This window comes from Heptranchias perlo, chromosome 1, assembly GCF_035084215.1.
Source record: "Heptranchias perlo isolate sHepPer1 chromosome 1, sHepPer1.hap1, whole genome shotgun sequence".
Lineage (NCBI taxonomy): Eukaryota > Metazoa > Chordata > Chondrichthyes > Hexanchiformes > Hexanchidae > Heptranchias > Heptranchias perlo.
In genome coordinates, this window is record NC_090325.1 from 22935299 (window position 1) to 22948106 (window position 12808).

The 12808-nt window shown below is 40.8% G+C and overlaps 2 protein-coding genes across 4 annotated transcripts in view; one reads left to right on the plus strand and one right to left on the minus strand.

The window, feature by feature from the left end:
- The window catches only part of rnf103 (ring finger protein 103), an 80615-nt gene extending 75062 nt beyond the window's left edge, over positions 1 to 5553 (plus strand). For all 3 annotated transcript variants that reach the window (XM_067982263.1, XM_067982257.1, XM_067982249.1), the window contains 2 exons: positions 2665 to 2779; positions 3529 to 5553. In XM_067982263.1, coding sequence (XP_067838364.1) covers positions 2665 to 2779; positions 3529 to 3671 — 258 coding nt within the window. In that variant the 3' untranslated portion in view covers positions 3672 to 5553. The remainder of the gene's footprint in view (positions 1 to 2664; positions 2780 to 3528) is intronic.
- A 3238-nt stretch (positions 5554 to 8791) lies between these two features.
- Positions 8792 to 12808, minus strand: part of LOC137320539 (lysine-specific demethylase 3A-like) — a 62760-nt gene continuing 58743 nt past the window's right edge. The window contains exons 24-25 of the mRNA XM_067982227.1: positions 11582 to 11716; positions 8792 to 10699 (exon numbers count right to left, since the gene is read on the minus strand). Coding sequence (XP_067838328.1) covers positions 10619 to 10699; positions 11582 to 11716 — 216 coding nt within the window. The 3' untranslated portion in view covers positions 8792 to 10618. The remainder of the gene's footprint in view (positions 10700 to 11581; positions 11717 to 12808) is intronic.

The window sequence follows — 12808 nt, forward strand, 5'->3', positions numbered from 1 at the left end:
AATCTATGGAACTTGTTGTTCTTTACGGTAGAGGACACTAAGAATATCCCAACACTGGACAAACAGGGGGCTCGAGATGGGGAGGAGCTAAATACGATTAAAATCACTAAGGAATTGGTACTCAGTAAATTAATGGGACTCAAGGCGGATAAATCCCCTGGACCTGATGGCTTATATTCGAGGGAAGTGGCAGTAGGGATTGTGGATGCTTTGGTAATAATTTTCCAAAATTCTCTGGACTCGGCAAAGGTCCCGGCAGATTGGAAAACAGCTAATGTAACACCCTTATTTAAAAAGGGTAGTAGGCAGAAGGCTGGAAATTATAGACCAGTTAGCCTAACATCTGTGGTGGGTAAAATTTTGGAGTCTATTATTAAGGAGACAGTAGCGGAACATTTGGATAAACATAATTTAATAGGACAAAGTCAGCATGGCTTTACGAAGGGGAAGTCATGCCTGACAAATTTGCTTGAGTTCTTTGAGGACATAACGTACAGGGTGGATAAAGGGGAACCAGTGGATGTAGTGTATTTAGACTTCCAGAAGGCTTTCGACAAGGTGCCACATAAAAGATTATTGCTCAAGATAAGGAATCACTGGATTGGGGGTAATATTCTGGCATGGGTGGAGGATTGGTTATCTAACAGGAAGCGGAGAGTTGGGATAAAGGGTTCATTCTCGGACTGGCAACCAGTAGCCAGTGGTGTTCCGCAGGGGTCGGTGCTGGGTCCCCAACTCTTTACAATCTATATTAACGATTTGGAGGAGGGGACCGAGTGTAACATATCAAGGGTTGCAGATGATACAAAGATGGGAGGGAAAGTAGAGAGTGAGGAGGACATTAAAAACCTACAAGGGGATATAGACAGACTGGGTGAGTGGGCCGAGATTTGGCAGATGCAATACAATATTGGAAAATGTGAGGTTATGCACTTTGGCAGGAAAAATCAGAGAGCAAGGCGAGAAACTGGAAAGGCGAGAAACTGGAAAGTACTGCAGTACAAAGGGATCTGGGGGTCCTAGTGCAAGAAAATCAAAAAGTTAGTATGCAGGTGGAGCAGGTGATCAAGAAGGCCAACGGAATTTTGGCGTTTATTGCTAGGGGGATAGAATATAAAAACAGGGAGGTATTGCTGCAGTTATATAAGGTATTGGTGAGACCGCACCTGGAATACTGCATACAGTTTTGGTCTCCATACTTAAGAAAAGACATACTTACTCTCGAGGCAGTACAAAGAAGGTTCACTCGGTTAATCCCGGGGATGAGGGGGCGGACATATGAGGAGAGGTTGAGTAGATTGGGACTCTACTCATTGGAGTTCAGAAGAATGAGAGGCGATCTTATTGAAACATATAAGATTGTGAAGGGGCTTGATTGGGTGGATGCGGTAAGGATGTTCCCAAGGATGGGTGAAACTAGAACTAGGGGGCATAATCTTAGAATAAGGGGCTGCTCTTTCAAAACTGAGATGAGGAGAAACTTCTTCACTCAGAGGGTGGTAGGTCTGTGGAATTTGCTGCCCCAGGAAGCTGTGGAAGCTACATCATTGAATAAATTTAAGACAGAAATAGACAGTTTCCTAGAAGTAAAGGGAATTAGGGGTTACGGGGAGCGGGCAGGAAATTGGACATGAATTTAGATTTGAGGTTAGGATCAGATCAGCCATGATCTTATTGAATGGCGGAGCAGGCTCGAGGGGCCGATTGGCCTACTCCTGCTCCTATTTCTTATGTTCTTGTGTTCCTGAGCTGTTGGGTCATAAGACATGTCATACTCATGAATGAGGCATGTAGGTTATACGGTTGGATAGATATTCAGTGTTCCCTTCTGCTTTTGAGGGGCAGGTTAAGACTTAACAAAATTTCCATTGGGAGATTAAATAAATTGGATAGAATTCTGGGTAAGGTAAATTGGAGGTTGTCAGAGCCATTTTTCAGTAGAAGCAACAAGTTTCGTCAACCCAATGGTGTTTTTCTCATTCTACGCTTGCTTGTGTTCACACAGCGGATCAGGAAATGGGAGATAAGGTAAATTTACCTAACTGAAAACTTCCAGTCCCAGTCTGTTCAGTCTCCTGAGGCAGGAAAATGCCTTGTCTCTGCTATTTTCTTTACGCTAACTAGCCTGAACATGCACCTGTGCAGAGGGGATTTAGTTGTTCTGCACCTGTGTTTATTTTTATAGAACCATATTGCTGTGACAGGCTGTCTAGTCCATTACTTTGACATCGGTTTTCAAACTGGGGACCCAGGACCCAGGGGGGCCAGAAAGGAAATTATTGCGTTAGCAAGATTATCAGATTTCTGTATTTTTCTGATGACTTGCTAGTACAATAAACCAGGCATTTTATGTCTGAAGATTCAGAAGTACTGTAATTAGTTAAGTGTTTGAGTGGCCAGTAAAGGAGGGATGGAGACTGTGGAAAATTGCATGAGTCCAAACAATGAATGTCGGCAGGCTATAAGAACTGGAAGAAATTCGAGCGTTTCTCGTGCTTTATCATTCTTATACTTATTGCTGTTTCAGATTATTTCATACATTAGTTAAATGACTTGCATTTCTGTTTCATGCTCTGAATATGCAACAAGCTGATAATGTCAGTGGTATTGTATAATGTGATACATAAACTCTTCTTACATGATGTGCACTGTTTGTATTCCCAGGCAGGGATTATTGAGGAGATGCTCGAAGATACTTTTGAAAGCATGGAAGATGAGGAAGAAATGGAAGAGGCAGCAGAGATGGAAATTGACAAGATACTTTTTGAGGTTACTGCAGGTAAACTAAAGTTGCTGTGTATCTGTTAAAATCTTTAGTAGCATAGAATCTCCTCTTGAATCTTTTTGGAAATGTCATTCCCAGAAATGGGTTCTCTTCAGTAGTAAATTTTTGAGACAAGAATTGGAAACGAACAATTTTCCACAGTCTCCATCCCTCCTTTACTATGTAATAGAACCTTTACTAACGGTAGGCACCAACAATGTGCAATAGAAATCGTCATTTAATGGTAGGGAGGAGATTTAAAGGGAAAAGTTAGTATACAGGGAGAGAAAATTCAAGTAAGGTACTCCCGTCCGTCATTTAGTTAATATATCAAAGATTGAATTTAGAAAATCTGACTGTGGATTGCCCGTAGAGCAGCCTTGCGGTGCCCCAACACTTTGGGTCTGATGGCAGTTCAGCAGCCAGTTGGCAATCATCAGTGGGAAGTCCATTGGTGAGCAGGGGCATTTTAGGACTTGAACATGGATTCGTAAAATTTAGTAGTATCCCTGACAGCTTGGGTTCGGCATCTAGGATTGAGCAGGATACTGATTCTGGGACTGGCTGCTGATATCGATTAACTCTTGGACAATACTGTCTGAATTGGCAGGTCTCTGGGGTTACAGAAATGCAATCAAACCAGGACTTGAGAGAGGGATGAGTTTGTATCTGTGTGCTTGCTGTCTTTATATTTCTTAACACAGAATAGTAAGTGATAGGTCAGGACTTGCTTTTGACATCTTCTGTTGCATTTATTTCTGCAGGTGCTCTTGGTAAAGCTCCCAGCAAAGTCACAGACGCTCTCCCAGAGCCAGAGCCTGAAGGGGCTGCGGCTGCATCTGATGAGGGCGAGGCAGAGGAAGATATTGAAGAAATGCAGTCACGGCTGGCTGCACTTCGGAGTTGATCTATGTAAATAACTCGGCTGTACAGTTCCCACTTTACGATTTTACTCCAGAGCGACATAATTCTATTGCACTCATTGGATTCGCCCTTCCCTCCCCCTCTCCTCTTTCAATATCACGTTTTTCCAAATACCAAATATTTCCTGTCTTTGTGAAGGGTAGGTGCAGTTAAACTTATACAGACGGAAAAGAAGCTTCCCAAGAAAAGAAACAGTTGCACTTGCAAAAGTTATTCCTCCCTTTACATTAAACCAGCTCTGTCTATCTGTCGTCCTTTTGATCAGTTTATCGTTCAGTGTAATAATTTTAGCACTTTAATGTTAATTTCTTAATTACAGTGGAAAGTGCACCTCCTGGGCATGTAATGAAACTGGGGTTCCTGTTCTTGTACTTGGATAATCTTTGTAAAGAGTGTATGGTTGAGGTGTGTTTTTATCTTACACTTTCATCACTTGACAGTAACACTAGCAAATCATGGAACCTGTCTATACTTTGACATTTTGTTTACACGGATAGAATATGTAAAGACATTTTTGTCTGTGGCCTTACTTAATTAGAGCAGAAGGATAATCCACAAACTTTTTTAAGTCCTCCCATTATTAATGGCTGCTTGTAGGAAAATATTCAAAATATCCTGTAAATTGTACTTTGAGTTACAAAAGAATCTTATATTTTAATGCAATCATTCATACAGGGGTTGTGTCTTACTTTATCTAAATCAAGTTTGTTTATAACTGTAGTGAGTAAATATTCAATGTTGCCATCCTTGGCCTTAATGGCACCCTGGTAGTGTTGAGTGTGGAGTCACCCAGGGTCTGGGGTGATTTTGTAAGTTGTGTTTGTCATAGTCTTTGATCACTGCAATTCCTTTAGAACTGTTGGACTTCAGGTTGTCAAACAATCCCAAATAGTACTGGCTTTGAATTTGGAGATGGGCCATACTAATCTCATCGCTTACAAACAACACCATCTATTTTAGGTCATTATTTGTTCCTTCCCTAGTAGTTGTAGAGAGTACCTTTTGCAGACTTGTAGAGAACTGAGCTCCCCATCACAAAATACCAACCTGTAAGTGCAACTATGGGTTTGTTCAACTTCATGAATTAAAGCAAATAAAAAGACTTTGATTTATATCGTGCCTTTCGTGACCTCAAGACGTCCCAATTAAGTACTTTTTTTTTGAAGTGTAGCCGCTGTTGTAATGTAGGAATAAGGGTCACACTCCCCACCCAGTAGAGCAACTTTTTCTTAGAACCATTTGATGACCAGCTGTTTTGTTTTGATACATATTTCTTATGAATGGATTGTGGTTTTTGATTTTGGTTAGCTGATTGTAGAGACACCTCTCATAGGCACTGATTCTCAAAATCAGTCAGGAATTTTGGCTTGAGACCTATTCTGGATCATGTGCTGTATTTTAATTAGTAATTCCACTGCTGGTTAATGCAACCCACAGTAAACTGGAGATTATTATACACAGAAGCATCCTCAGTGGAACAGTGCCATAAGCTGTTTTTGACAGATTGCGTCAATTGCTTCTTACTTCATGTTGAAGTAATACTGAAGCAGGATTGATTGTAGTGACTCATTTCTGGCAGGTATTGTAGATTATGTTAAAAGTGTGAGTTCATTATACCAGACTTGTTACGGCTATATTGTAATTTCACACGGTCACTAATGCTGTCCTAATTATGCAGTATCTTAATCCACACAATCGTTTACAGATGGAGGCAAAGGAAATGAGGAACCTGCCTGTGATTCGGTTTATCTCTGCCCAAATGATTGTGACTCACTGGAGTTGCATAATTTATTGGCAAGGTTTTCTGTGTTGTAAAAGATTCATAACCTCTCATGCAACTTAATAAAGGATTTGATTTATACATATTTTAAGATTGTGGAATGTTGTAATGCTTGAGGGAAACCCAGGTACATTGCTTTTGCCCTGAGGTGCCTCAAGCCAGAAGCCATGTGAGTATATGCTGAATATTAGATTTTACCCAGAATATGTACTTCAGCACCAAGATCTACATACAGGTAGATGGGAGAATCACTGAACGAATCTTACTCTCTTCCTCTGAACGAGGCAAGATTGTACACGGCCACCCATCCTATTCACTGTCTTCATCAGTGATGTGGTGGATGGCAGCATAAGGGACAGTCAAGGTCCAGGAATTTTGGAAAAAGTTGTGACATTCCTTTTTTCAGATATTGTGATGTTGGCAAACTAACCTAGAGGATCTATACTACACCATCTTGAACAATGGGCTAACCTGTGGGATAAGTGTCTTTAAGTTGCAGCATTATGATTCAAAAGTGGTGAAAGGTAGAAGGGGCTTCTGTTCCAGATGTTGACTTACCTGTACTTGGATCCTGATGGATGCCAGCATTAGCTTGAACTTTGGGATTCATACTGAGGAAGGGCAAAAGGTATATTGGTCTTCAATGACAGCAAATGCAGATTAGAATTTTGAGGACTATATATAAAAAAATGTATACTAGCTTTCTATAAGTACATCTGGGGTAAATGAATGTCAAGGAAGTAGCAGGGTCTTTGAAAGCCATTGATGAGGATTTTGGTATCAGGGAAAGGGTAGCTATCTTACTCCCAGAAGTGAGGGTTGAGTTTCTGGGAATTTAGGAGACTTTAAGGACAGTAGTAATTGCTGATGGGAAAGTGACATATTGAAAGCATTTGAAAGGATAAGGACCCTAGGAAATGGCAAATGAAATTGATCACATTTTTATAGGGAATCATTAAATGGGTAAGTTATAAAGAATAAGAAAGGAGGGAACATAACACTGATCATTATATTAAAAAAAGGGTATAAGGACTATTCTGGAAATTGCAGGCCAGTGAGATGAAGGAAGGAGGAGGAGGAGGGCGGGGAGGGAAGATCATGCTTGAAAGAACCTTACAGGAGGTATCAAAGCCTGTAGATAAAGGGAACTTGATGGACACTGTTTATCAAAAGCCTTGCTGAAATCTAGATACATTACCACAGAGGAGGTTGGTCCAAAAGGTAAATAAAATCACTGAATTCGTGGGCAGCTATTGAAGTGGATTTGATAACTGGCTACATCAAAGGAAACATAATGGATGAAGTGACTAGTGGGGTAGCCCAAGGATTAATGTTGGGTGATTTGCTATTCATGTTGTACATCAATGATTTGGAAGTGAATATTGGGGAAATACACCTAAAATTGATGGTGCCAAACAGGAGGGAGAATGTGTTTGATCAGTTGCAGAGAAAGAAATAATTTTAATTTATACTGTGCTTTTCATGACCGTGGGACATCCCAGAGCACTTCACAGCCAGAATTACTTTTTTTTTTGAAGTGTAGTCCCTGTTGGAATGTGGAGAAACACTGGCCAATAGGCACACAGCTAGGTCCCACAAACAGCAATGAGATAAATGACCAGATCATCTATTCATAGGATGAAACTTCAAATAGTTTAGCATATTCTGTACCTGAGCTGCCTCACTTGCAATAGGAGGCTTAAACACAGGCTTGTTCTCACTGTACAAGGACAGTTGGCTTTTATGCCCCATTTGCAGAATGTAGAATGTTTCCAATCTAATATAGGGCTGAAAAAGCACAAGAGTAGTACAGAATTAAGGTTATTTGAATGGATTAGTAGTGTCATTACTAGAACAACCGTAGCACAATATCTTTGTATTAAATGGGCACAAGAGAAAAGAAAGCACACCCAACATGAGGTAGGGATTGGCTTCCTCCCCATAAGAGAAGGCCAACATAGGGATAAATATCATCAGTACAGCTGGAGAATACACTTTTTTTGAACAGTGTCATGGGATCTTTTACATCTACTTGAGAGAACAAACGGCCTCAGTTTAACATCTCATCCAAAATTCAGGGCCACGGACAATGCAGCATGCTCTCTGACATGGGATACAAGAAAATTGTTGGAGATGGCCCTGTCTGATCGAGACTGGGAGCAGAGAAGCTATGGAAGATGGTACAGTTGAAGAGGTGGTTGTGAATATGGATAGGAGTTTGTGAAGGGAGAAGTTCAGGGCCGAGAGAGAAGAGAGTAGCTGGAGACTGAAATCAGAGGATGAGGGCAAGGGAAAAAAGGGTAATTTAGGGAGAAACTGGTGCAGTTTGAGTGAGGGACAGTAGACAATGGAGGTCTTAAAGGAGAAGCGAGAGGGGTAAACAAAGGAAGGTGCTCAGAGGAGGAAAAGGTGCCAGGGTGTGGAGAGGGATCAGTGTATGACTTGGTGCTAAGGGGGAACACTCACCATGATGGGCTCAGCAGGGTAGGTGGTGGGAAGTATAGCCAGACGGACATTTCAGTAAGTGCAAGGTGTTGCCAACTGAGCAAAGTGTTAGTCAAAGCCAGGATTTCAATATGATCATTGCAAATAAGGTGGCAGTAGGAAAAGGATGGGGTAGTTGGGGATATCGTTCTTAAGGAGGCAGTGACAAATGGTGTAAACGACCATTAATATATAAATAAGTCTACAGGATACAACACAGGTAAAGGATTTGGGGATAATGGTGGACAGATTCTGCAGGTAGTTTCAGCAATGTGTAGTAGTAGTAAATATAGCAAATAGGATCTTGGGTTGGATTGTGCATTGAATAGAACACACATCACAGGATGTGATTCTGAGCCTGTACACGGCCTTGGTTCATCACTATTTGGAATAATGTCTGGAGTAACAGGTGCCATGTTACAGAAGAACATTGTGGAATGTACAGCCCAGGGAGACGATAGAGGCTGGTAACAGCAGCAATTTTAACAGGGAGTATGACAATACACACACACACAGGTGCATGCCACACACACCAGGGGAGCCTGCACAGACACACGTTTGCCCACACACACAGCCACACATAGTTCAAAATCGCCTAATTAGCACTAGATCGTGCAGTTTTATGCTGCATCAGATCCACTTGGGACTTCATAAAGACCTCCCACTGCACTGATAATCTAAAGTATCCAGGGAAAGGAATGTTCTAACTCAATCACTTCCTTATTAAGCAGTGCTTCAAACATAGAAACTGTTGACACAGCCAAAATGGGATCTAGAAACAGGGATCTTAAATGGGATATTAAAGCCAATTTAAATATTGAAATACAGAACAACCTCAATTTTTAAGAGCATGTTGATATATTGTAGTGTAAAAATCACATTATCTGGTGTACAAATATCATTGCACACAATCTTTAAACAATTCTACTGATTAATGTCATTTCCAGACTTCAACCTTCACTTATGCTCATTATTTAAAACCACAAAAAAATAGAAAAATTTACACAGAAGAAAACAATAACCTACACCATACGTTGAACAGTCACTTATATGTCCTGAGTAATCATAAATTAAAGTTCTTGAAATACAATGTGTGGCATTTCTTTTCAGAAGGTAAAAGTTTTTACATAAAAAAGCAGTTCAAATAGAATCCTCTTCAAATTTTCAGCCACAATTAAAACACTCAAAAGAAACATTTTTGTTGTTTATTGGTACAGAGGCTGTATATGAAAATTGAAAAAGGTCACTTTCAAGTTCCTCAACTTTTCAGCAACAAGCAGATTTTTAAAAAACTGTAGTGTAGATAAAAATTACAGGGAGTAGCACTACTTTCAACCAGGTAGAACCAAATACAGCGCAGAGAAAATACAAACTGGAGATTAGTTTGGACCCATGATTTATTGTGCAGTAAATTTAGAGAACAGAACTCTTTGCACAATGCTGGTTTCTCTAACAATGTAATTTGCTTGTATAGTGTATTGTGTGCCTTTGTTTTGGAAAACCACTCGCACCAGTAGGAACTGCTCATTTCAAAGTACAGTACAGCAAATGCCATCTCCATTTAGAATACTCCTCTATGTGAACTCGCTTATTTCTTAATAAGCTTTGCAACAAAAAAAAAACAACCAGCAGTAATTTCAAAACTCTTGTGTACTAGGCTTTGTAAATGTGTTAAGACACAAGAACACATCCCCACAAATCAAGTACGGATGATAATTTTATCTGCCTCATTGATGCACATTCCACATGGTGCTGGTTAAATATTTTGCACCATTCACTGCACTATTTAAGTCTGAATTTAAACAACTGAAATTCTATGCATCTTTCCTTCTTGGGTGATTTTCACCCATCTTCCTTTCCAATTGGTTTAGCTATATCTAACCATGAACGGACCCCTCTCGCCCAAAGAATTAGTACAAGATATAATAAAACAATAGGTACGGGATTCTGAATAGAAGACACCACATGTTTAGCCATCTGAATATAGAAACTAAGTTCCTATGTTGGCAACTGTGCATCACTGGTCAACCAGGTAATAGAAGAGCATCCACTTGTGAATGAAGCAGCAATGAGGATGCACCCACTCTGATTAAGGACAGGATTATTAGTTCTAGCAGTGACCATATCAGAATAGAAATTTGTTTTCCAACAGGACACAAACATAAATAAGACGCCGCTGACTACACCAGGTTACTGACAACAGCATCCTCGACTGACTCAATGGGGTGGACTTTCTGCGGGGATCCTCACATCAAATGCTGCAACGTTGGCAGCCTTTCCAAGGCAGCTTGATCTCAGTACATGATCTCTCTTTGGGTGAGAAGAGAATAAATGGAGGGCAGGGTGGGGGAGAATGCAACCAATGTGTTATTGTTTAGCCACATTTAAAAAAGTTAGGAGACAAAAAGAAATAAAATTTGCACCAAAATTGATGCAGAACTGTACAGACCATCTTCGCTCTTCAGTTTTACAAAATGATGACAGGGTAAAGTACAGGTTTGTTTTATGATTTTTTCCAGTCCACTAGTAAAGTGCAGCCGGTGTTAATGCAAAGATGATGCATCGCCTCGTTGAGCAATTAATTTTTTTTTGAAAGTTGCTGCTAATGTTACAGTACAGATTTATCAGGACAAGCCAGTTTTCAATTGGTGCTTTGGACCTCAGACCTAAGTCTTGAGAAGACTGGATTCGTGAGCTTTTAACATCCCAACAGCATCCTTCACGGCATGGTAAATAATATTCTTCACCTACACACAAGAAAAACAGAAGGATCATAGAACTCTTACTAAATATTCCACTCATCACACAAATGGTTAACTTGGGACTCCATCAGTCAGGTTTGGGTCCTACCCTTTAATTTGTTCAAATTGCACACATAGATGGAATCTTAAAAATAAAGCATTTTGCAGACCTAAACTTGTTAATCTGTTGGAAGGAAGTGAGAGGGCAGCGTGGGGGTGGAAAGGAAGACAAAATTACTAAGTTCCTTTGTCCAGCACCTCAACTCAAGATTATGCTTGGCTCCCAACGGGTGCAAAGGAAGAACTTACATTTATACAGCACCTATCGTGACCTCAAGACGTGCCAAAGCTCTTTACAACCAATGAAGTACTTCTGAAGTATAGTCACTGTTGTAATATAGGAAATGCAGCAGTCAATTTGAACACAGCAAGATCCCACAAACAGCGACGTGATAATGACCAGATCATCTGTTTTAGTGTTGTTGGTTGAGGGATAAATACTGGCCAGGCCACCAGAGAGAACTCCCCTGCTTTTCTTCAAATAGTGCCGCGGGATCTTTTACGTCCACCTGAGGGGGTAGACAGGGCCTCAGTTTAATGTCTCATCTGAAAGAAGGCACCTCCAACAGTCTAGCACTCCCTCAGTACTGCATTGTGCGCCAGCCTAAATTATGTGCTTAAGTCTCTGGGATAAGAACGCAAGGTATGTTGTATTACTGCATATTTGCAGCTTCACAAAACTTTTAAATTCTTTCATCCACATACAAAAACATTTCCAACTAGTTTGCAACATCTGTTTATGCAGAGCAGGCTTTAGCATCCTGCAAAAAAAAAAATCACATCACCATGAGTTGAAGTGTAAGCAGGGATTGGACTGATTTCTGATACCTGTAGTTTATCTTCATGGTTGGAGTGAGTGTTAGACAGGTGTCGGAATTCCTGAGTGAGCCGGAAGCAGTGTTTGACATGTTCAGTGGAAACAAAATCCTCTGCCACTTTGATACAACTGTACAAGTTGTGAACCTGTAGCAAGCAACAGAATATTTATGGAATTAACTTTTTTTTTTAACAAAACAAATAAAATTCCACCTCAAAGTGCAGGATGTCAATTGTCAGTCTCTTCCATCCTCCTGAAAGCAGTATTTCTTATTGGGCATGTTTTCACGTACAACATCACCTTCCCATTACTTTACTCATGTGTGCCGAGGCCAGCTGCAGCCACTTTACCAAACTAAGCAGAGACTTTCATGGTCTGCATGGTTCAGTACCACACTAGGACGTTCCACTCACTAACAGACAGCCGGGCAGCTAGCCACTTACCGACTTCTAATGTTTATCAATTCTCTGTGTTAAAAAAAAACTTTCAAAAGAACAACACAGCATAAACACTGGCACAGACCACTGGGCCGAATGGCCTGTATCTGTGCTATAAATTTGATGTAAAAAGAATAGGATAGGTATAAATGGAGGCAATCATCCATCAATTTCTTAGGTAGAATTATGTGGCTTTGGTGGAAGGACTCAAAATATTAGTTCGTAGCAATTTTTCACAGCTGGATTATGAAAAATAATTACTGATCTTCTACAATATCTTATTTTTAAAATCAATGTATTACTAGTGTATTATGTACAGCACACAACCAGCCAACGTAAAATACATGAACAGGGATTTTTACAAAAAGGTACCAAGAGTGTCTAAGACTATATGTTTAGACACTTGGAGCCAGAAATGTCTTCAGGCCCACGCTGCCACCGGAAGTGCAGCAGGGAGAGACTGTCAGCTGCTGGTCCGCCTAGTCCCCTGTCCCGACAGCCGGGTACAGGGTATTTGCATGAGGAGCTAATTGGCCTACTCCTGCACGTATGCTTACGGGGGTGGGGGGGGGGCGGGCAGACACACACACACACCATCCCCCCGCTGATGTGGACACATAATAACCAGGGGTCACATTTTTGCTAGGGAAGGGAAGAGGGACAAGTAGGAAAGCCAGTTATCACAGGGCCCTCATGCACACATCTTGGTGCCAGACAATACAGCAACACTGGCAGATGCACAAGACCAGATCTCTGGTTGAACCTAGTGGTCAGACAATGGAGAGTAACTGGTCCCACTGA